The sequence below is a fragment of the Bos javanicus genome, chromosome 3 (assembly GCF_032452875.1).
Source record: "Bos javanicus breed banteng chromosome 3, ARS-OSU_banteng_1.0, whole genome shotgun sequence".
In the NCBI taxonomy this organism is placed as follows: Eukaryota; Metazoa; Chordata; class Mammalia; order Artiodactyla; family Bovidae; genus Bos; species Bos javanicus.
This window is the reverse complement of record NC_083870.1, coordinates 12,797,289-12,823,072: the sequence shown is the minus strand read 5'-3', so window position 1 is coordinate 12,823,072 and position 25,784 is coordinate 12,797,289. Positions and strand designations below refer to the sequence as shown.

Genomic DNA, 25,784 nt, shown 5'->3' with positions numbered 1-25,784 from the left:
AATTTTGAGCATTACTTTGCTAGCCTGTGAGATGACTGCAGTTGTGCAGTAGTTTGAACATTCTTTGGCATTGACTTTTCTTAGGATTGGAGTGAAAACTGACCTTTTCCAGTCCTGTGGCCACTGCTGAGTTTTCCATATTTATTGGCATATTGAATGCAACACTTTAACAGCAACATCTTTTAGGATTTGAAATAGCTCAACTGGAATTTCATCACCTCCACTAGCTTTGTTCTTAGTGATGTTTCCTAAGGTGAAGGGCAAAGTAAATGAAAGGCAAAGCCTGGCGACCCCACCGTGGGGATACAGGGTGGGAAGGGGTTGGGGGTGTAGGGGTGGGCGTGGAAGTGATAAGTCTCATCTTAGATTTCCAGTCCTGGGAGGATATTGGAAAGGACCAAAACAAGGCGGGGGATGGGAAGTAGGGGAAAAGCATCTTAGCTTTCTTACTCTGTCGCCTTAAATTTGTTGTGTAAGATGACAGGAGCATATTATGATCTTTGTCCCAACTGTGCTTCATGGGAGATTTAAGGAATCCCCAGTCACCGGGAAAAATGGTGTCCAGGCTTAGGCTCCAAATAGGTTTGATTCAAGAGTAGCTATGTGTCCACTCTCTGGGACTGTGCTGTGAGATCCGGAATAAGCAAGACCCTAGGGAAGGTAAAGATGGCAGAGTAGAAAGATGTGTGCTCACCTTCTCCTGTGAGAACTCCAAAATTTCAGCTCACTGCTGAACAACCATCAACAGGAGAATGTTGAATCCCATTAGAAAAAGATCACCCCACATCCAAGGGCAAAGGAGAAACCCCAACAAGACAGTGCGAGGGGCAAATTCTTGTTTATAATCAAACCCCATATCCACCAGAGATGCTTGGAGGGCTCAAATGAAAACTTATGTGCACCAGGACCCAGAGACACTGCAGTGACTGAACCAGACCTGCCTTTGAGTGTTTGAGTGTCCCCTGCAGAGCCATGGGTCAGCAGTGGCTTGCCATGGGGATAGGGGCTCTTGGTGCAGCAGACCTGGGTCATGCAGCATGTGGCACAAGCCCTCTTGGAGGAGGTCACCATTAGCCCCACCATAGATCTCCTGACTGACCTACCCACAAACTGTAGAACAATTATACCAAGAAATTCTCATACTGTTAAGAAAGTTCTAGGACCCACAACAGATTTCCCAACCTGGAGATCTGGCAAAGGGACTAAGATTCCCCAGGTAATTTGACTTTGGAGGCCAATGGGATTTAATTACAGAATTTCCACAGGACTGGGGAAACAGACTCTTAGAGGGCACAAACAAAACCTTGTGCAAGTGAGCCAGGAGCCAGGAGAAAGGAACAGTGTCCCAACAAGAGACTAAACCAGACTTGCCTGTGAATGTCCAGGAGTCTCCAGTGGAGGCATGGGTTGACAGTGGCCTGCTGCAGGGTCATGGGAACTGGATACAGAATACAAATATATAGTAAAGGTAGTGGTTCAATCACCTACAAAGCTAGTATAAAAATTAAATACAAAAGTAGTTAAAATAACTATTATAATCACTACTTAAGGGATACACAAGATATAAAGATATAAACTGTCATGAGGAAAATAAAAATGTTGAGCTTTAGGGATCAAATTTAAGTTCTTACCAACTTCAAATAGAGTGCTATGTTATTATATGAAAGCCTCCTGGTAACCACGAAGCTATCCTATAGTAAATACTAAAGCAAACAAACAAATCAGAATGAGAGAAAGACAAAGTAACATAAATATAACAGTTAAAAAAAGAAAGAAAGAAAAAGTCATTAAACCACAAGAAAGAGAGCACATTCAGTAAGTGGTGCTGGGAAACCAGACTGTTACATGTGAAAGGATGAAATTAGTATAATTTCTCAAAACATATTCCAAAAAAAACTTAAAAGGGATTAAGATCTGAAAAAAATTCTTAGGAGAGAACATAGGCAGAACACTCTTTGATATCAACTATAGCAATATTTTTTATGGATCAATTGCCTAAGGGAAAAGGAACAAAGGCAAAAATAAACAAATGGGACCTAATGAAAAGCTTTTGCATGTCAAAGGAGAAAATATTTGCAAATAATATAACCAATAAGGGGTTAATATCCGATAAGCTCATACAACTCAACTTCAAAAAAAAAAAAAAAACATTTTAAATGGGCAGAAGAATTCAATAAATATTTTTCCAAAGAGGAAATGCAGATGGTCAACAGGTATATTACTAATCATCAGGAAAATGCAAATCAAAGCCACAATGAGATATCACCTCACACATACCTGAATGGCTATCATAAAAAAAATAATAATAATAACAAATGTTGGCAAGGATATGGAGGAAAAGGAACCCTTGTACATGGTTGGTTCAGTTCAGTTCAGTTCAGTCGCTCAGTCGTGTCTGACTCTTTGTGACCACATGAACCTCAGTACACCAGGCCTCCCTGTCCATCACCAACTCCCAAAGTCTACCCAAACCCATATCCATTGAGTCAGTGATGCCATACAACCATCTCATCCTCTGTCATCCTCTTCTCCTCCTGCCCTCAATCTTTCCCAGAATCAGAGTCCTTTCCAATGAGTCAGCTCTTCTCATGAGGTGGCCAAAGTATTGGAGTTTCAGCTTCAACATTAGTCCTTCCAATGTACACCCAGGACTGATCTCCTTTCGGATGGACTGGTCGGATCTCCTTGTAGCCCAAGGGACTCTCGAGAGTCTTCTCCAACACCACAGTTCAAAAGCATCAATTCTTCTGTGCTTAGCTTTCTTTATAGTCCAACTCTCACATCCATACATGACCAATGGAAAAACCATAGCCTTGACTAGATGGACCCTTTTTGGCAAAGTAATGTCTCTGCTTTTAATATGCAGTCTATGTAGGTCATAACCTTCCTTCCAAGGAGTAAGCATCTTTTAATTTTATGGCTGCAATTACCATCTGCAGTGATTTTGGAGTCCAGAAAAATAGAGTCAGCCACTGTTTCCACTGTTTCCCCATCTATTTCCCATGAAGTGATGAGACTGCATGCCATGATCTTAGTTTTCTGAATGTTGAGCTTTAAGCTAACTTTTTCACTCTCCTCTTTCACTTTCATCAAGAGGCACTTTAGTTCTTCTTCACTTTCTGCCATAAGGGTGATGTCATCTGCATATCTGAGGTTATTGATATTTCTCCCGGCAATCATCTTGATTCCAGCTTGTGCTTCTTCCAGCCCAGCGTTTCTCATGATGTAGTCTGCATATAAGTTAAATAAGCAGGGTGACCATATACAGCCTTGACGTACTCCTTTTCCTATTTGGAACCAGTCTGTTGTTCCACGTCCAATTCTAACTGTTGCTTCTTGACCTGCATACAGGTTTCTCAAGAAGCAGGTCAGGTGGTCTGGTATTCCCATCTCTTTAAGAATTTTCCACAGTTTCTTGTGATCCACACAGTCAAAGGCTTTGGCATAGTCAATAAAGCATAAATAGATGTTTTTCTGGAACTCTCTTGCTTTTTCCATGATCTAGCGGATGTTGGCAATTTGATCTCTGGTTTCTCTGCCTTTTCTAAAACCAGCTTGAACTTCTGGAAGTTCATGGTTCACGTATTGCTGAAGCCTGGCTTGGATAATTTTAAGCATTTCTTTACTAGCATGTGAGATGAGTGCAATTGTGCGGTAGTTTGAGAATTCTTTGACACTGCCTTTCTTTGGGATTGGAATGAAAACTGACATTTTCCAGTCCTGTGGCCACTGCTGAGTTTTTCAAATTTGCTGGCATATCAAGTGCAGCACTTTCACAGTGTCATCTTTCAGGATTTGAAAGAGCTCAACTGGAATTCCATCACCTCCACTAGCTTTGTTCATAGTGATGCTTTCTAAGGCCCACTTGACTTCACATTCCAGGATGTCTGGCTCTAGGTGAGTGATCACACCATCGTGATTATCTGGATCATGAAGATCTTTTTTGTACAGTTCTTCTGTGTATTCTTGCCACCTCTTCTTAATATCCTCTGCTTCTTTTAGGTCCCTACCATTTCTGTCCTTTATTGAGTCCATCTTTACATGAAATGTTCCCTTGGTATCTCTAATTTTCTTGAAGAGATCTTTAGTCTTTCCCATTGTATTGTTTTCCTCTATTTCTTTGCATTGATCACTGAGGAAGGCTTTCTTATCTCTCCTTGGTATTCTTTGGAACTCTGCATTCAAATGGATATATCTTTCCTTTTCTCTTTTGCTTTTTGCTTCCCTTATTTTCACATGGTTGGTAAGAATGCAAATTGGTGCAGCCACTGTGGAAAACAGTATGGAGGCTTCTCAAAAAACTAAAACTTGAACTACCATATGATCCAGTAATTCCACTCCTGGGTATACATCCAAAAAAAAAAAAAAATGCTAATAAAAAAATACATGTACCCCAATGTTCATAACAGTATTATTTACAATAGGCAAATATGAAAGCAGCCTATGAATGAATAAAGAAGATGATATATTTGTTATAATTGTTGCTGCTGCTGCTGCTAAGTCGCTTCAGTCGTGTCCGACTCTGTGTGACCCCATAGACAGCAGCTCAACAGGCTCCCCCATCCCTGGGATTCTCCAGGCAAGAACACTGGAGTGGGTTGCCATTTCCTTCTCCAATGCATGCAAGTGAAAAGTGAAAGTGAAGTCGCTCAGTCGTGTCTGACTCTTAGCGACCCCATGGACTGCAGCCTACCAGGCTCCTCTGTCCATGGTGTTTTCCAGGCAAGAGTACTGGAAAATTGTTAGGTAGTTATAATAGGAAAAAGGAATCCAAAATAGCAGTGGCTAAAAGACAAACAAGGGGAAAGCCCGCAAAAATAAAATAAAGAAAGGTCCAAGGACTGGAATAAGAACCTAAGGTGAAGCGAATAGCCCTCCTGGCTAGCCCAGCTTACATAGGGCAGACTCAGGGGCAGGAGAAAAAACATAGAAAAACAGGAGCCATATTGAGCTTCTTCTCCTCTCTTCTCTCTCTCTTTGTGCTTCTTTTGTGTTGGTCCACCCTCACGCCTTGAGGATGTATTTTCCTTCGCTTGCCAAATAAAACTGAGCTGTAATACTGAGCTGTAACACTGGTCCATCTGTTGCTTCAAATTTTTGCTGTGTCAAGACAAAACCAAGGAAATTATAAACTCCCCTGACATGATGGAACTTCCCTAGTGGCTCGGACAGTAAAGCATCTACCTACAATGCAGGAGACTCAGGTTCAATCCCTGGGTTGGGAAGATCCTCTGGAGAAGGAAATGGCAATCCACTCCGGTACTCTTGCCTGGAAAATCTCATGGACAGAGGAGCATAGTAGGCTACAGTCCATGGGTTCGCAAAGAGTTGGACACGACTGAGCAACTTCACTTTCACTTTCACTTTGACATAATGGAATGTTACTCAACCAAAAAAACAAAAATGAAATTCCGCCATTTACAGAAACATGGATGGACCTAGAGCTTACTATACTTAGTGAAATAAGTCAAACAGAGAAAGATAAATCCTGTATCTCATCACTTATAGATGGAATCTAAAAAATAAAACAAACTTAAAAATAACAAAACAGGAAAAGACTCAAAGGTATAGAGAACAAAGAAGTGGTTACCAACAGGGAGAAGGAAGGGGGATGGGCAAGATAGGGGTAATAAAGTAAGAGATATAAACTGCTGTATAAAATAAATACTTTTATTGTATGGCATTGGAAAATGTAGCCATTGTTTCGTAATAACTGTAAAGGGAGCATAATTTATAAAAATATTGAATTAGTATGTTGTATACTAGAAACTAATGTAATATTGTAAATCAACTAAACATCAATTAAAAATAATTATAATTTAAACTGGTACACTCTTACAGAGAGACCAAAGGTGATTTTGAAACTAATCTGAAAGATAACATTCAAATTTCTAAAAAATTATAAAGATTGCTTAAGATGAAAAGCTTACTCTTGTAAATTTGGCATGAGAAGTTTACAAGAACTAACCTTCATGCAAACACATGAATGATTGTAATTTAATTTTGTTGAACATATAAATTCACTTGCTTGTATATTTAAATTTTGTTGATAAAGAGTATCACTTTAAGAGTAAAAAATGATGTAAAATTGGAATAGTCTGTTAAAAAGGAAAAACTAAAGATAAGAAAAAGAGAACTATAGAAGAACTACAGAAAACAACTAAGAATGGATTAGCAAAGTGGCAATATGTACATATCTATCAATAATTATTTTAAATTCAAATTTGTTAAATGCTCCAACCAAAATGCATAGAATGACTGACTGATAAGAAAATAAGACCCATATATATAATGCCTACAGGAGAGTCATTTCAGATGTAAGGACAGGAGCACACAGACTCAAAATGAAGGGAAAGTAGTCTATGCAAATGAAACCAAAAGAAAGTTGGAATCAGTTCAGTTCAGTTCAGTCACTCAGTCGTGTCCGACTCTTTGAGACCCCATGAATCACAGCACGCTAGCCCTCCCTGTCCATTACCAACTCCCGGAGTTCAGCCAAACTGATGTCCATCAAGTGGGTGATGCCATCCAGCCATCTCCTGCTCTGTCGTCCCCTTGTCCTCCTGCCCCCAATCCCTCCCAGCATCAGGGTCTTTTCCAATGAGTCAACTCTTCGCATGAGGTGGCCAAAGTACTGGAGTTTCAGCTTTAGCATCATTCCTTCCGAAGAACACCCAGGGCTGATCTCCTTCAGAATGGACTGGTTGGATCTCCTTGCAGTCCAAGGGACTCCCAAGAGTCTTCTCCAACACCACAGTTCAAAAGCATCAATTCTTCGGCGCTCAGCTTTCTTCACAGTCCAACTCTCACATCCATACATGACTACTGGAAAAACCATAGCCTTGACTAGATGGACCTTTGTTGGCAAAGTAATGTCTCTGCTTTTGAGTATGCTATCTAGGTTGGTCATAACTTTCCTTCCAAGGAGTAAGCGTCTTTTATTTTCATGGCTGATCACTATCTGCAGTGATGCTGCTGCTAAGTCGCTTCAGTCGTGTCTGACTCTGTTCGACCCCATAGACGGCAGCCCATCAGGCTCCCCCATCCCTGGGATTCTTCAGGCAAGAACACTGGAGTGGGTTGCCATTTCCTTCTCCAGTGCATAAAAGTGAAAAGTGAAAGTGAAGTCGCTCAGTCGTGTCTGACTCCTAGCGACCCCATGGACTGCATCCTACCAGGCTCCTCGGTCCATGGGATTTGCCAGGAAAGAGTTCTGGAGTGGGGTGCCATCCTGTACTTATATCAGAGAAAATAGACTTTAAAACAAACAGTGAAGTAGGAGACAAAGATGGACATTACATAATGATAATGGAGTCGATCCAACAAGAGAATATAACATTTGTAAATATTTGTGCATCCAACATAGGAGAACATAAATGTATAAAGCAAATTTAAACAGATTTAAAGAAAGAAATAAACAATAATAGTAGTAGGAGATTTTAATGTTCCATTTACATGAATGAATAGATCATCCAGAGAGAAAATTAATAAGGAAATACTGGCCTTAAAGGACATTTTAGCTAGATGGACCTAACATATATATTAGAGATACATAGAGATACAAAGGAACATTCCATGCAAAGGTGGGCACAATAAAGGACAGAAATGGTATGGGCCTAACAGAAGCAAAAGATATTAAGAAAAGGTGGCAAGAATACAAGACGAACTATACAAAAAAGATCTTAATGACCCAGATAAATACAATGGTGTGATCACTCAACTAGACCCAGATATCCGGGAGTCCAAAGTGAAGTGGGACTTAGGAAGCATCACTACAAATAAAGCTATTGGAGGTGATGGAATTCCAGTTGAGCTATTTCAAGTCCTGAAAGATGATGCGGCACTCAATATGCCAGCAAATTTGGAAAACCCAGCAGTGGCTACAGGCTTGGAAAAGGCCAGTTTTCTTTCTAATACAAAAGAAAGGCAATGCCAAAAAAATGTTCAAGCTAATGCACAATTGCAGTCATCTCACATGCTATCAAAGTAATGCTCAAAATTCTCCAAGCCAAACTTCAACAGTACATGAACCATGAACTTCCAGATGTTTAAGCTGGATTTAGAAAAGACAGAGGAACCAGAGATCAAATTGTCAACATCCAGTGGATCACAGAAAAATCAAGAGAGTTCCAGAAAAACATCTGCTTCTGCTTTATTGACTATACCAAAGCCTTTGACTGTGTGGATCACAACAAACTGTGGAAAATTCTTCAAGAGATGGGAATACCAGACCACCTGACCTGCCTCCTGAGAAATATGTATGCAGGTCAAGAAGCAACAGTTAGAACTGGACATGGAACAACAGACTGGTTCCAAATTGGGAAAGGAGTATGTCAAGGCTGCATATTGTCACCCTGCTTATTTAAATTCTATGCAGAGTACATTATGAGAAATGCTGGGCTGGAAGAAACACAAGCTGGAATCAAGATTGCTGGGAGAAATATCAATAACCTCAGATATGCAGATGACACCACCCTTATGGCACAAAGTAAAGAAGAACTAAAGAGCCTCTTGATGAAAGTGAAAGAGGAGAGTGAAAAAGTTGGCTTAAAGCTCAACATTCAGAAAACTAAGATCATGGCATGCAGTCCCATCACTTCATGGCAAATAGATGGAAGGGTAAGCAATGGAATCAGTGACAGATTTTTTTTTTTTTTTTTTGCTGGGGGAGGGGGGCTCCAAAATCACTTCAGATGGTGACTGTAGCCATGAAATTAAAAGACACTTGCTCCTTGGAAGAAAAGCTATGACCAACTTAGACAGCATACTAAAAAGCAGAGACATTACTTTGCCAACAAAGGTCTATCTAGTCAAAGCTATGGTTTTTTCAGTAGTAATGTATGGATGTGAGAGTTAGACTGTAAAGAAAGCTGAGAACTGAAGAATTGATTCTTTTGAAGTGTGGTGTTGGAGAAGACTCTTTAGAGTCCCTCGGACTGCAAGGAGATCCAACCAGCCCATCCTAAAGGAAATCAGTCTTGAATATTCATTGGAAGGACTGATGCTGAAGTGAAACTCCAATACTTTGGCCACCTGATGCGAAGAGCTGACTCCTTGGAAAAACCCTGATGCTGGGAAAGATTGAAGGTGGGAAGAGAAGGGGACGACAGAGGATGAGGTGATTGGAAGACATCACCAACTTGATGGACATGAGTTTGAGTAAGCTCCAGGAGTTGGTGACTGACAGGGAAGCCTGGTGTGCTGCAGTCCATGGGGTCTCAAAGAGTTGGACAGGACTGGGCAACTGAACTGAACTGAACTGAGTCTACCTTCTCCCAGATGGCTGACATTCTGATTAAAAGCAACTTTCCTTTCTACCCACATTTGCTTCTCTTAGGTAATGATTTTTGAGCAGTTGGACCTGATTCGGTAGTACTTTAAAAAAATTATAAAATTTATTGACATAAAAAAGCTAGATAAATTGAGAGTTGCATCATTTTTGTGAAGAGCAGCACAATGACCTTAAATCTTACCAAATTAATCTACAAATTTAAGATGAAAAAAAGAAGTAATAGAAGTTTAAGGAGGATAATAGGGAGTGACCTGGATACTCAATAACTCTTCTGCAGAAACATCCTACTAAGTTAAGCATAAATGAATCAGAAAAAGATGGGGTTTTTTTTCTTGAAATACACATGAGTTAATTTTACATGAGTTTAAATACCAAGACAAAATATGCTTGGAAAAATTGTTTTGTTAAAGCCTTTCCTCCCCAAAAAAAGTTTCACTCATGGTAGATTTTTTTTTAGCTAATTTTTATTATTTGTGATTTGTCTCAGAAAGTAAAATGTGGTAGATATGTTCTTATTCTGAACTCAAAGTGATGGTTTTCCTAATAGTTACCATATTTTGGATGCTTACTATAAAACAACATCACACCAGGTACTATGCATATATTATCTTATTTAATGTTTGCATCAACACTATAACAGTTAAATAATGAAATAAGAGAGGCAATATTCTTTCAGGTCAGTATTATCATCTTCATTTTATATATGAGGAAAACTGAAGCTCAAAGAAATTAAGTACCTTAATTTCAAGTACCTTGTAAGCCTGAAGACTCTTAAGCAGTAGTGAAGCAGGCTTTCATCCCAGATATATCTGAGACTGAACCTAACCAATTCAATAAAGAGATTCAACAGGCATTAACATTTGAATAGGAATCTAGATACAACATTGCCCTTGTTGGAGAAGACTCTTGAGGGTCCCTTGGACTGCAAGGAGATCCAACCAGTCCTGGGTGTTCATTGGTAGGACTGATGTTGAAGCTGAAACTCCAATACTTCGGCCACCTCATGCGAAGAGCTGACTCATTTGAAAAGACCCTGATGCTGGGAAAAATTGAGGGCAGAGGGAGAAGGGGACAACAGAGGATGAGATGGTTGGATGGCATCACCAACTCAATGGACATGAGTTTGGGTAGGCTCCAGGAGTTGGTGATGGACAGGGAGGCCTGGCATGCTGGGGTTCATGGGGTCGCAAAGAGTTGAACACAACTGAGCGACTGAACTAAACTGAAAGCCATCTGTAACAGCAACATTTTCCATGGTCAAATGATTATATCTCAAAGGCAATTACTAAGGACCTATTCTGGGTCCCTGGTGGCAGGAAATGGAAACTTGGTTTTATGAAGTCTATAAATAAATGTTGTACTCTCTATAACAGTACAGGTTAAAGCTAAAAAGTTTTGGAAGACAAAGGAAGAGACATATTTAAACTAGGATGTGAGGAATTAGCCACAGTAATCTCATGATCATTGGATAAACCATGTAGCTCAAGGGCTCTGTCAATCATTGTGGAAAAGGGTTGGAACCTCTCCATTCTCTGGCTATCAACAGCTGGAGGGAAAATCTCAGATGCAGTGATGAAAGAGGATTGATAGAGATGAATAAGGAGTGCTGGCAGCATAAACAAATCTAGACAAAGGTAGGATTTACTTTAAATGTTACCATCAGGTCATTTTCCAGGGGGAAAATGTAACAGGCATGGTTCTATCATGACAGAGAGGTAAAGAAGCACAGGCTGTGTTACCAGAAAGACTCAGAGCGCTTCCGCTTACAAGAGGGATGACCTCAAGCACGTTTTCAAACTTGACCTCAGGCCTCTTCATCTTTATAAAGGAAACAACACCACCCTTCTAGGTAGGTTGGTGCCAACCTATTCAAAACTCAGATCTGCATGAAACCAAAACGCGCTATTGTTTTAAATATGCACTTTCTACTCTACAACTTTTTACCAAATTGCCTTTATTTGTGGTGATGAACACTTACTGAAAATCACTGAATGAATCTATATATATATTTAACAATTCTACTGAAGTATAATTTTCAATGATGTAATCCACTTGCTTTATCATGACAATCTAATTTTTAAAAAATTTCCACCACCCCAAATAGGAACTTGGCACCCATTTGTACTCTCCATTCCCACCCACAGCCCAGGCAACAGATTACTAATTTACTTTCTTTCTCTGTAGATTTACCTATTCTGAGCATAGAAATCGATTTACAATATGTGGTTTTTTGTGTCTGGTTTCTTTCACTCAGTATGTTTCCAAGTCTCATTCATGTTTTAGCATTCATGAGTATTTCTGTGAATGTATGTTGTTTTTTGAATCTTATTGGCTAGGATAAAAAGATTTATTAATAATACACTTGAATATTTCACAATTTCCATGAAGGTACTGTCTACATCAACCTGAGTCTGATAAGAGCAACAGTCAGAGATAACAGAAGAAATGGAGAAGGGAATGGCAACCCACTCCAGTATTCTTGCCTGGAGAATCCCATGGACAGAGGAGCCTGGCAAGCTACAGTCCATCGGGTCCTAAGAGTTGGATATGACTTAGCGACTAGATCATCATCATCAGAGATAACAAAGAAAGAACATATCTGATATCTACCACTGAATTTTGTAGGGTTCTGAGGGGAGCTACCCATCCCTAGGGGTCAATTTGCATACTTGCTACCATTTTTCTGACCATGTTCAGAAAAGATATAAGGTCAGATTAGGCTGCCCTTAACCTCTGTCTTGGCATGCTGGACATTCTTTTCGTGTGCTGTGGCTTTGCTACCTTAAACAGGTAGCAAAGAACAAAAGCTCCCCAGCCTTCCAACTTTTTATTAGTTCTCTAATCTATGTCCTTTTCCTCCACCTAATTTAACCTCTAAATATATGCTATTCATCATTTTCTGTTGACTTTTATTTCTTATTAATTTATCTACCTGATTACATTTTAAAAGGTAATCCAAAGAGGCACCCTTCACTGGGATGGTCAAGCAAATCTCTCCCCATCTTAAAATACTTGCTGGACCTGCCAAGATGAACCTCACCTACAATGTCTGTGCAAAGACTCTTTTCTCTGTGTTTTTCTTTTTTTCCAATTTGGCCATCTCAATACATCATCTGCCTTGTATAAAATGATCATTGGTCAGAGAGGAAGCTTGGTGTATGGGGAGAACATTGGGATTCAAATCTGATGGACATGAAGCTCAATCTTAGCTGTCAGTTACCCTCTGGGTGACTTTTGGAAAACTAGGCAGGATTTTTAGCCCCGGTTTTCTCATTTATAGGGCTTCCCACATAGGAGACCTGGGTTCAACTCCTGGGTCGGGAAGATTCTGTGGGGAAGGAAATGGCAACCCACTCCAGTATTCTTGCCTGGAGAATCTCATGGACAGAAGAGATTTTGAGCCCCAGTTTTCTCATCTATAAAGCTAATATTAATTATACTTGCCTTCTAGTTATTGTTGACATTAAATGAGATAATAGCAAAGTATATATCATAAGCATATAGTAGATACTGCATAAATGGCAGTTATGAAGTTTATTAACCTGTCACACTGAACTCAGCTCTCTTTTTTTTTTTTTTTCATTCATGTAACCAACCAGGAGCTTTTGGAGCTTACCCAGAACAGACCCCTCCCCCGTATCCTCAGCTTTAGCTTCTTTCTGAAGTACCCAGATATTAGTATCTCATGCGTATTTCCTGAGTTTTTCAGATGCTAAAAACCACCACCAACTGTAAGAAATTAACTTATCGGTGATCATGAGAACATAGCATGCAGATCTACTGACACACAAGGACTGATAAAATTAACCACCCCGTTACTTCAACATCAACCAATCAGAGAACTGTGTACAAGCTGATCACGTAACCTGTCGCCCCCCTCCCTCACCTGGCCTTTAAAATGCTTTGCTGAAACCCTTTGAGGAGTTCAAGTTTGGGAGGAGGGGGCATGAGCCACCCATCTCCTTGAATGGCCCTGCAATAAATCTTTCTCTGCTCCAAACTCTGACGTTTCAGTTTTTTTGGCCTCACTGCTCATGGAGCACATGAACTTGTGTTCGGTAATGTTCACACAGTGACTCTTTCATCGAGGCTGCCCTCAGCCCAAGGTTTTCAGATCCAATCGCCTTCTCATACCAGCACCAGCATGATCACAAATTCCAATGATGGGTTCAAATAATTAGAAAGAATTTATAAAAAGATAATTAAAACTTGTGTTGGGCCTGTTTGATTCTGGAAGGTCCATTGGAGAAGACCTCTGACTAGCCACTTGTGACTTGCTGGAAGCATCAAAACTATATCCAGTTCCATGAGCTTATGACCTGTGCAGTTACACAGGGTCCTGCACTATAAAGGGTTTAATGCTCTGCTGTTGCCATCTTGAAATTTCTAATACCTTTATGTTTAAATTTGTGCTTTGTAAATGAAGCCTAATGGGACAATGGAGTCAGCACATGAGCAGAGAAGATACTTACAATAGGTGTATCCACTTTCCTTGGTGCCTAAATGCAAATAGCATTTAAATACCCCATGAACACAGAATTCCAGTTGGATCCACCATGCTCAGGAAGACTCAAAGGGAGTACAAACTAAACATTAGATCAATAACTAAAAGCCCCCAAAAGCCACACTTTCAATTTGAGCCAGAACTTGATTCAAACACAGTAAGAAGGAAGTTGAGTTCTAAGAAACTTGAACAACCAAGAAACCCTATTGTATCCTTTCTTATGGTACTTCCCTATACCAGTTAATCATGTATGTTGAAAATAACATAGAAGGAAAAGGAAATATAAGGCAATCTCAGTATTTCAGTCTTTCCTTACTTGTCAGTAATCCACAAATAGAAAGTATTGGCATAATGTGCTTATATTAAGAAACTAAATTTTAAGTGAGACGTTGTTTTTTTTTTTTTTTTCAGAATTTCCACTCTTCTTGTAAGAACAAAATGCCTATGCATGAATGAACTATGAAATAGCAATTGTCTAATTTCTGTGGTTCTACATATGAGTGAAATACTCTCATATTTCCAGTTAAAGCTGGCATTGCAAAATATAGAGGTGATCCTTTATATTGCTAATGATTTAAATTTTTGTTTTTTCTTTTCTTATGATGACCTTAAATAGCAAATAAGAAACATCATGGCAAGAAGAGGGAGAGACCATGGAGGAAAGAAAAAAAAAGTTTTATATATTAGTACTTTTAGCATCACTTTTTTTCTCTTGGTTTTTGAACAAGGGGTCTTCCATTTTTGCTGGGAGCCAGTACGGGAGTTCCCACCCATGACAAAGTCATGTGGGAGAGCCCTGACGGGCAAGGTGAGTCAGGGCTCGAGGACCCCTCTGGATCTGCCTGAGCGTCTACCCCAAAACCAGAATCTGTCTGTTTTACTATTTTACAACTTTCACCAACTCCTCTGACATCAATGGGGGGCTATTCCCGACCACCTTTCTCTGAAAGAAATCAACTTAAAGCTCTAGTTAAATACCCTCCTGGGCATAATAGGAGTGTTTCAATCCAAACCCCTCAGATGGCTCTCTAACTTGCCTGACAGGTTTACCCGGACTCCTACAGCTACGCTGTTTACAGCCTCCCAACCGCGAGAGGCATGGGAAGCTTAAGATATTCAAACAGTATAGAGCCTCTCAGAGAGTTAGAAATTGTTAGAATAGAACTAGTAGAAGATTTCATTGTTGAGCCAATGCTTGCTGCCAAGTTTCCACATCCCCTGTATTGTATCCTCAGAAGTGTATTAATTAATATAGTTGGTATATGGAAAAAAATAAGTAGTGGCCTTGGTGTTAACAACTTTAGACCCTTAAGGTAATAAATTATTTCCTTTGTTGTAAGCCCACTGCACCTTTGCCCTATAGGAATGCAACTTTATCTAACACCTTCGGAGGATGGCGCCAAACTTTAAAATAATTACTGTTAGAGAAAATAAGTCTTACAGTTGACAAACCTTTATCAGAGTCATAAAATGTTAACAGGCCTTCTGGCCAGAAGATGATGTAAATCACCTAAACCATTTGTATACGATAAGTTTGCAGAGAAGAAAGCCTGGTCTCGATAAGGATCAAAGACTGCTGACTTTGCATGATTTTACACCCCCTATTATCCTCTATGCACAACTTAAGGTATATAAGCTCCCTTTGAAAATAAAGCTACAGGCCTTACTCAAAGCTTGGTCTCCCCGTGTCATTCTTTCTTCCTTCCTTTTCTCTCCTTTTCTTCTCTGTTCTTCCTTCATGGTAACTGACTTGGAGCGTGGGGGCTCTCTGAGACCACTTACTTGCCCGGGCTTCTAAGACCCACTCAAGAAGGTGCCTAAGGTGGGGCACCTTCCGCTATTCTAGAGGGCGCCTGCGGCCTCCGTGGTCAGTGCAAACCTGGCGTCACAGGTTTTATTAGTTTCCCACATAAACCAGTCAGATCAAACGTCTGTGTCTTTTTCCTTTTATCTATCTTTTTCGCCAACGCCTTCCTCCCGAGGGAATCCCTGGATCCAACCGGGGCTGGACCCCAGTACGTTTTCACTTTTCACTGGGTCATAAAAGTTATATAATGTCCTGAATCTAACTCTGCCCTCCTCTTCATGACCCTGAATAGCTTCTTGGGGAGAACTTGGACTTCCTGTGTTCTCAGGGAAGGAGGCCCTGTGCAAATGAGCTGATTTCCTCTCATAATGAAAATTCTATTTTTTCTTTTTTTAGCTAGAAAATAATAGAAGCCAACTGGTTTGAGGCTTTCCCCTTGCCCCTCCAGCTTATGTAAATTTTTGAGGTGTTATTTTTCCATGCCTCTGGCAAGTCTGAAGACATAACACAATTTTGCATAAACATAAATGATATATTTATCTTGGGGTTCCTCTTTCTGAGACTCTTGAGCTGACATTTGGGTAGGGGTTGTTTTTACATCTTATCTTAAGGCCATGCTTAGCTTTAGAGATTTTATTAAATATAATAAGCAAGAAGCTGGGATGGTGCTAATGAGACCAAAGGCTGGTGGCAAGCACAGCAGAATCATCAAAAACACAAGATGGAATTATCATAGTGATTATCTAGGTAAACTTCCTAACAACTCGCGAGTGAAGGCAATGAATCAAATTCTTAAAGAAAAGGAAAAAGACTAAGCCCCAAAGTGATTGGCCAGAAGGAGAGAGATGTGATGTGAATCTCAAATTTTCCACAAAGTTTTTGGCAAATAAAGTCCCAGTGCATAAAATGCAACACTGAGCAAAACTGGGTGAGGCTGCAGTTTTGCCAAGAAGTTTTTGAATTATACTCCAGTTTGTCTCCATCTATGGCATCATAGTTCCCCTGAGCAGCCTAAGCCAAATTCCTGGGAGCTGTCCTCGATGCCTTTCTTCACTTCTAATCGATCAATTACTTTTACTGAGTTTCTCAAAAAACAAGTTTTGTGCCCCTCCCCTGTACTGCGTCTGTGGCTCTACCCTGTTCATCTAACCTAGACTACAGTGACAGTATCTAAGCACTCTCCCTGTCACCAGGGTCACCCACCATGAAGCTGTGACACAACCACCAGAAAGAGCTCTCTGAAGGACACAAATCTGAGACACACTGTTAGACTAAATCATCCTTGGTTCCTGATGGTTACAAGATAAATTTCCTTATGGTGCCAAGGTTACTGGGATAGCTACCTTTCCAGACTGACACAATTTTCCAGTAAGCAGATTTTTACTCTGAACATATACTAATCTGCTTATAAGTTCCTGAACACATTTTTCTGTTTTAAACCTGAGCACAGTTATCTATGTCTGTCTAGGCAACCCACTCCAGTGTTCTTGCCTGGAGAATCCGAGGGACGGAGGAGCCTGGTGGGCTGTCATCTCTGGGGTCGCACAGGGTTAGACACGACTGGAGCGACTTAGCAGCAGCAGCAGCAGCAGCATCAAAGCCCTTTGCTTTATTTCCTAGCCCATTCTTTCTGTGTTTAGTTTTCTAATTCAGTTTTCTTTTCCTCTCCTTACTGTTCCTTCCTTTCTCCTCTTCCTGACAGCTAATATTTCTTATTAATAAATGTTTACTGTGTCTTAAACTTTATGCTTAAGACTCCACACATTTAATCCTCACAGCATGTTTATGAATTAGGTTCTACTGCTCTCTCATTTTTAATCTCTAAGGAGATATTTGAGTAACTTAACAGTCAATCCTAAAGGAAATCAACACAGAATATTTATTGTAAGGACTGATGCTGAAGCTGAAGCTCCAATACTTTGGTCACCTGATGCAAAGAGCTAACTCATGGGAAAAGATCCTGATTCTGGCAAAGGTAGAAGGCAGGAGGAGAAGGGGACAACAAAGGATGAGATAGTTGGATGGCATCACTGACTCAATGGACGTGAGTTTGAGCAGACTCCGGGAGCTGGTAATGGACAAGTCCATGGGTCACAAAGAGTTGGTCACAACTTTGCAACTGAACAACAACAGCTAAGGTTACATAGATATGAACTGTGACCTGGATCTGAACTCAGATCCGGTTGGTTCCTACATGTTAATATTCTCTTGCTCACTGTGTGCTATCTCTTCCAGAAAAAATTTCCCTGAAAATTGCCCTTGGTTGAGTCACACAGTGACTAGCTGGGGTGTCCATAAGATCTGTGTCCTCTGATTTCCAGGCCTCAGCTGGATTCCTACTCCCACTCCTGAGTTAGGTAGGGAAACTGTGGCTAAGTTCTGGTCAGTGGCCTGTGGGAGCAATGAAATGTATTTCACTTTCAGGACTGGGCCCTAAAGTTTTTTGGCTGACCTTCCATGCTCTCCCCTTTTGCAGAGGAACTGGAAGCACTGAAGATGGCAGTACCATGAGATGTAAGCAACCTATGTTCCTGAGTGGCTGGGTGGAGTGCAGCCTTACCCTTCACTCTGAGAGCAACTGATGATTTGTTTGGAAAGTTCCTGAGTCTTCTGGGCTCACCTGTTACAACTGTTAATGTTACTTTCCCTAACACATGGGCTAAGTGCTCCATCTAATCATGCTGCTAAGTCGCTTCAGTCGTGTCTGACTCTTTGTGACCCCATGGATGGCAGCCTACCAGGCTCCTCCATCCATGGGATTTTCCAGGCAAGGGTACTGGAGTGGGTTGCCATTGCCTTCTCCCCATCTAATCATACTTTCCCATTATACTGGAATTATCTCTTTATGTATCTATCTCTTCCAGTGCGTTACTTTGGAAACTTCTTTTTAATTTTATTTTTAATTGAAGAATAATTGCTTTACAATAGTGTGTCGGTTTCTGCCACACATCAGTATGAATCAGCCATAGGCATATATATAGCCCCTCCCTCATGAACCTTCCTCCCACCCCCCACCCCTTTCCACGCCTCTAGGTTATCACAGAGCCCTGGTGAGTTCCCTGAATCATACAGCAAATCCCCACTGGCTCTATATCTTACATTTGGCAGTGTAAATGTGTTCATGCTGCTCTGCCCATTTGTCCCACCCTCTCATTCCCCTTCCCTTGTATCCAGTCTGTTTTCTACTGGAAACTTCTTAAGGAGAAACATTTTTTCCTAATCTATCTTTATGTTTGGTATACTAAGTGCACAATAAATATTTTTTGACCTAGAAAATAAATCAGTGGCTTACTAAACACTGACAATTAATATGTATTGAATGCTTATATGCAAAAGGCACATTATCAGACACTTACATTGATTGCTTTATATAATTCTCATAATTCATAAATGTTAACTAAGTGCTTATCATGTGTTGGGCTCTGAAAGAGGCACTAAGGGTACATTCTTAAACAAAACAAATAAAATTCTTGTTTACATAGAGCATAAATTATGCTTTGGGTAATCAGATAATAAACAAATAAGAATTTATAATGTCAGATGACAAAAGTGCTTTGGATAAATATGAGGTAGCATAAGAAGAAGAGTTGATGAAGATTAGATGATGTGTCTATCATAAACAGGTAATAAGGGAAGACTTTATGGAGATTACATTTGAGTAAGCTCTAAAGGATGAGAGGAAACAAGTAGTGGTTATCAAGAGGAAAGGCATTACAGATAGAGGGAACTGCAAGGACAAAAGCCTTGATTAGGAATGTGCTCACAATGGTCATACAAGGTATAAGCATGTGTGCTAAGTCGCTTCAGTTGTGTCAGAGTCTGCTATCCTTTGGACTGTCGCACACCAGGCTCCTCTGTCCTTGGGATTCTCCTGGCAAGAATACTGAAGTGGGTTGCCATGCCCATCTCCAGGAGATCTTTCTGAGCCAAGGATCAAACCCGCGTCTCATGTCTCCTGCATTGGCAGGTAGGTTCTGAGAGTCAATCCTTAGGCAGGTTGATAAGAAGTCCAGGGTCCCCAAGGAGGAGTAAGGGGTCTGGAATTCTCAAGGAGGAGGAAAGGACAAGGTTTTTTTCTACATTCCTTAGTAAGGATTATATAACTATAATGTATCCTGCTTTGAGGACATGTTTCTTTTTCCTGAAAACCTTCTGACTAATCCTGTTGTCTTAAAATGTATATTGTGGAAATAGATCTAGTAATATCTTTACAACCTTGAGACATCCTTTTGATTTATTGTAATAAACAATTAAAAAGTATATAACTCCCTTGCTAAGACTAAGAATGGGGGCACTCTCCAGCCCCTTCCTGATGTCTATGTCAGAAGCTTTCTCTGTTCCTTTTTCACTTTAATAAAACTCTGCTACACAAAAGCTGTTGAGTGATCAAGCCTGATGCCTGGTCCCAAAGTTAAATCTTCTTCGGAGACCACAAATTCACCATCGTTCACCATAAGCTATCAGTTCTTACTACTTGGGAAGCCCATGAGGTACATAGTATCTTCATTTTGCATAGAGGGAAATTAGATGCAAAAAATGTATATAATTTATCTAAGAAATTATAAGTGGCAATTCAAGTCTTGAACTAAAATCTTTTGGATTTAAAACCCATATTCATTTTGATACACTGCTTTTACTAGCTACACTAAAAGTACACACACATACACACACACACACACCATTCTAAAAGAACTGTCATGGCAGATATTTTAGAATAAAATAGGCAATTCAGATATTCAAAAGTATTTATTAAGCACCTAGAATGTATCAAGCATAGTTCTAGGTGCTTGGGATGTGTCAGTGAACGAAAAAGACAAATGTTGTTTCCCTTAATTTACTTTCCAGAGGACTGACATACAATAAGCATAGCACATAAGCAAATTGTATGGTATATTTTAAAGTGATAAATGCTTGAGGGATAAAAGTAAAGCAGAGTATGGGAGATTGGGAGTGCTTAACATTCTTTTTAACTTTTTATTTTGTATTGGAGTATAGCCAATATTAATGCATATTATAGTTTCAGCTAGACAGCAAAGGAACTCAGCAACACATATACATGTATCTGTTCTCCCCCGAGACTCTCCTTCCATCCAGGCTGCCACATAACACTGAGCAGAGTTTCCCATGCTATTCACAGTAGGACATTGTCAGCTATACATTTTAAATATAGCAGTGTGTACATGCCCATCCCAAACTCCCTAACTATCCCGTCCACCCTAGGTCTTATTATCTTTTTAAATTTTATTTATTTTTAATTGGAGGATATTGCTTTACACTACTGTGTCAGTTTCTGCAATACATCAACATGATTCAGCCATAAGTGTGCATATGTCTTCTCCCTCTCGAACCTCCCTCCCAGCCCATCCCACCCCTCCAGCTTGTCACAGAGCCCTGGTTTGAGTTCTCTCAATCATACAACAATTCCTACTGGCTATCTACTTTACATATGGCTTTTACATACTTTACATATTTGTTTTTCTCTTTCTGACTTACTTCACTCTGTATAATAGGCTCTAGGTTCATCCACCTCATTAACATTGACTCAAATGTGTTCCTTTTTATGACTGAGCAATGTTCAAAGAAGACATACAGATGGCTAATGAACACATGAAAAGATGCTGAACATTGCTCATTATTAGAGAAATGCAAATCAAACTACAATGTGAACTCACCTCACACTGGTCAGAATAGCCACCATCAAAAAATCTACAAACAATAAATGCTGGAGAGAATGTGGAGAAAAGGGAACCCTCTATCATTGTTGGTGGAAATGCAAACTGATACAGCCACTATCGAAGCCAGTATGGAGTTTCCTTAAAAAACTAGGAATAAAACTACGATGTGACCCAACAATCCCACTACTGGGCTACCCTGAGACAATCATAATTGTAAAAGACACATGTACGCCAATGTTCCTTGCAGCACTGTTTACTGTAGCTAGGACATGAAACAACCTAGAGATCCATTGGGTAAAGAAGCTGTGGTACATATGTACAATGCAATGCTTAACTTTTTATCATCAAAATTTAAGACATACAAAGAGACTAGTATAAGCTCTACTTCCTCCCTTTACATACCTATCATCCAGCTTCAGAAATGGTGCTCACATGACCAATCTTGCTTTATCTGTACCTCTATCCACTTCCTGCCCACCCAACTCTTATTGGATTATTTCAAGCAAAATCATAATATTTAATGTACAAATACTTCAGTATTAAGTAAAAGATGAATATTTTTAATAAAAACATAACCATAATACTATCATTTATACCCAAAACATAAATTCTTCAAACATATAAATTATCCAAACATAATTTCTTCATATTAATGTATAAATTTCATTTAGTATTCCATAAGTAATTCTTTTTAAACTTGATTTGTTTGAGGCAAGACCCACTCATTCCTTTTGACTGACATGTCTTAAGTATCATTTAATTTATAAGTCTTCCCTTTCTCCTTTCTTTTTTTGTTAAAGAAACCAGATCATTTATCCTTTAGAATTTTTCCATAGTTTAGATTTTTCTGATCACAATCCCATGGTGCTATTTAACAAAATCCTTTGTCCACTGTATTTCCTATAAACTGGTAGTTAGATCTAGAGACTTCAATAGATTTACTTCTGATAATTCAGGCTTAAATACTTTGTAGGTAGTATTGAATACTTCCACTAGGAGGCCTATAATATTAGGCTGGGTTTTTTTATATCAACTTGATCATTAGGTGTAGCATGAAACATTCACACAAAATAGTTGCCTTCTATTTCTTTCAGTCCTTCTTCATTTATTGGAAGAATTATTCTAACATCACCTATTTGATAACTCAAAGATACAGCTCCTACAAGAAAGGTGGCTCTATATTCTTTGAATAGGAAAAAGTATTTAGAGACTACAGCATGTGCAATGGATGCTCATTGTTACTGAATTATTAATTATTTCTAGACCTTTCTGGTGGATGACCTCAGAAATAGATAACATTTTTAAAATGAGCAGTTTTTGTCATCAGTTTGTACTGACATTTCCAATTCAAATTTAGGTTTTCCAGGTTGTTACTTAACTTTTTATATTTGTTGTATTTCTTGTCTCCAGTGTTAAAAATCTTTGCCCCTAATAACATTAATGAAATCAGGTTTTGCTTTTGGAAGCTCAGTCTGGAGCCTGCTTCTCCAGCTCTTCAAATGATTTTTCAAAGTAGCCGATATAAATTTTTTAATTCCTTTATCTGTAAATCACTTGAAATGGATTCTTTTGTCTGCAACTGAATCCTGACAGGCAGTGTAAGCAGGAGGGATGGACCTGTGCTTTGCTTGTGAAGTATGCAGGCAGCCACTCATAGTGAAACCAATTGAAGCAACCTATTCCCCACAGGGAGAGTTGCTGAATATGTATTAAACAGAGACCTGATTCACTCAGTCTTTTCTATCTAGGTAGAAATCCCAATTCTCCAAAATTTGTCCTTCTGTTTTTCTACAGCAGTCTTTCTCCCTCTCCTGAAATCAGACAGTAAGGAGCACCTTAGATTAGGCTCAGAGAAGGTATATAGGCTTCTCTCTTGACCATGGATCTTGGTCATTTCAGTGTAGTCTCTGAGGGGTCTTCCCATCACTGCCTCAGACTGGATGAATCAGAAGTCCTTGGAGTGAATGCACATGGGCAAGAAGAACTGGAAAGCTGGAACTAGTTGGTTGCTCCAGAGTCCTCAAGGACTGCACTAAGCTGGGTCTTTGGATCAGAGACAAGTCATATAAGTAGGATATTCTGATAACTTTCCTTGGCATCTTCATCTTTAGAGCTGACCTTTCCAGCTGAATCATCTCAGAGCTGTGTCTTCACTTCAGAGTAGACAATTGAGATATGCTGGGGTGGAAAAAAGATAGAAGAAGAACTGGAAGGAGAGGGAATGTGGGGTGATAGGTAGTAGTGGGAGAGAAAAACAGTCAGGAAATGAAACTCACCTGGTCCTCTAGAGATGTTCTGAAGGTATTGGCTGTGGAGAAAAAGAAAACCACAGGGTGATGAATGTTTGGATCTACTCCAAACCCAGTCTTCTAGCTTATTTCCCAGAATCTGGGAGTCATTGGGCTGTCTGCATTGATTCTCATTTTCTCTTCTCTGCCACCTAACACCTCCTACAACACACATGATCTTGTTTTACCATTTCTTTACCCAACCCTCTGGATGTTCTTTGCAAGCTCCATTGATCTATAAAGTTCTCCCTCAATACCACAAAGAGAAACCTCACTCCCTTTCTTTACAGACGCTAAGAGATAATTTCTCTCTTAGTTTCAATTATTGCCTCTCTTAATTTACAGCACCTCCATCTCACCAATCGCAAAGTCCAACCCCTGCTTTTTCTGCAAGTTCACACTAGAATCCTTTAAATGTATTCCCTGAGGGAAAAACTGTCTTATATTATCATGTTCTGGTTTTGATTTGATTGCCAAAGTTTCTTGGAGATGGAACCACAGTAAGAGAAAACTTTCAGTTCAGTTCAGTTCAGTCACTCAGTCGTGTCCGACTCTTTGCGACCCCATGAATCGCAGCACGCCAGGCCTCCCTGTCCAGCACCAACTCCTGGAGTTCACCCAGACTTACGTCCATTGAGTCAGTGATGCCATCCAGCCATCCTCTGTCATCCCCTTCTCCTCCTGCCCCCAATCCCTCCCAGCATCAGAGTCTTTTCCAATGAGTCAACTCTTCGCATGAGGTGGCCAAAGTACTGGAGTTTCAGCTTCAGCATCATTCCTTCCAAAGAAATCCCAGGGCTGATCTCCTTCAGAATGGACTGGTTGGATCTCCTTGCAGTCTAAGGGACTCTCAAGAGTCTTCTCCAGCACCACAGTTCAAAAGCATCAATTCTTCGGCACTCAGCCTTCTTCACAGTCCAACTCTCACATCCATACATGACCACAGGAAAAACCATAGCCTTGACTAGACGAACCTTTGTGGGCAAAGTAATGTCTCTGCTTTTGAATATGCTATCTAGGTTGGTCATAACTTTCCTTCCAAGGGGTAGGCGCCTTTTAATTTCATGGCTGCAATCACCATCTGCAGTGATTTTGGAACCCCAAAAAATAAAGTCTGGCACTGTTTCCACTGTTTCCCCATCTATTTCCCATGAAATGATGGGACCAGATGCCATGATCTTAGTTTCCTGAATGTTGAGCTTTAAGCCAACTTTTTCACTCTCCACTTTCACTTTCATCAAGAGGCTTTTTAGTTCCTCTTCACTTTCTGCCATAAGGGTGGTGTCATCTGCATATCTGAGGTTATTGATATTTCTCCCAGCAATCTTGATTCCAGCTTGTGCTTCTTCCAGTCCAGTGTTTCTCATGATGTACTCCACATAGAAGTTAAATAAGCAGGGTGACAATATACAGCCTTGACGCACTCCTTTTCCTATTTAGAACCAGTCTGTCATTCCATGCCCAGTTCTAACTGTTGCTTCCTGACCTGCATATAGGTTTCTCAAGAGGCAGGTCAGGTGGTCTGGTATTCCCATCTCTTTCAGAATTTTCCACAGTTTCTTGTAATCCACACAGTCAAAGGCTTTGGCATAGTCAATAAAGCAGAAATAGATGTTTTTCTGGAACTCGCTTGCTTTTTCCATTATCCAGCGGATGTTGGCAATTTGGTCTCTGGTTCCTCTGCCTTTTCTCAAACCAGCTTGAACATCAGGAAGTTCACGGTTCACATATTGCTGAAGCCTGGCTTGGAGAATTTTGAGCATTCCTTTACTGGTATGTGAGATGAGTGCAATTGTGTGGTAGTTTGAGCATTCTTTGGCATTGCCTTTCTTTGGGATTGGAATGAAAACTGACCTTTTCCAGTCCTGTGGCCACTGCTGAGTTTTCCAAATTTGCTGGCATATTGAGTGCAGCACTTTCACAGCATCATCTTTCAGGACTTGCAAGAGCTCAACTAGAATTCCATCACCTCCACTAGCTTTGTTCGTAGTGATGCTTTCTAAGGCCCACTTGACTTCACATTCCAGGATGTCTGGCTCTAGGTCAGTGATCACACCATTTCTCACATCCTCCTTATTAGACATAAAGAATCTCAGAGCAGATAGAATCATGAGAACTATATAGTAATTTTATGGAGGGATAGAGCCTGGGGAAAAGGATACATCCTGGGATACTCTATTTTTCATCATATTTTTTCCATGGATCTTTTGGGGTTACA

At 40.0% G+C, this 25,784-nt stretch overlaps 1 protein-coding gene across 1 annotated transcript in view; it reads right to left on the bottom strand.

Annotated features, from left to right (window-relative positions):
- Positions 1-20,330: 20,330 nt before the first annotated feature.
- FCRL4 (Fc receptor like 4) overlaps positions 20,331-25,784 on the bottom strand; it is a 48,491-nt gene continuing 43,037 nt past the window's right edge. Inside the window, exons 12-13 of the mRNA XM_061402642.1 lie at positions 23,555-23,586; positions 20,331-23,456 (exon numbers count right to left, since the gene is read on the bottom strand). Coding sequence (XP_061258626.1) covers positions 23,415-23,456; positions 23,555-23,586 — 74 coding nt within the window. The 3' untranslated portion in view covers positions 20,331-23,414. The remainder of the gene's footprint in view (positions 23,457-23,554; positions 23,587-25,784) is intronic.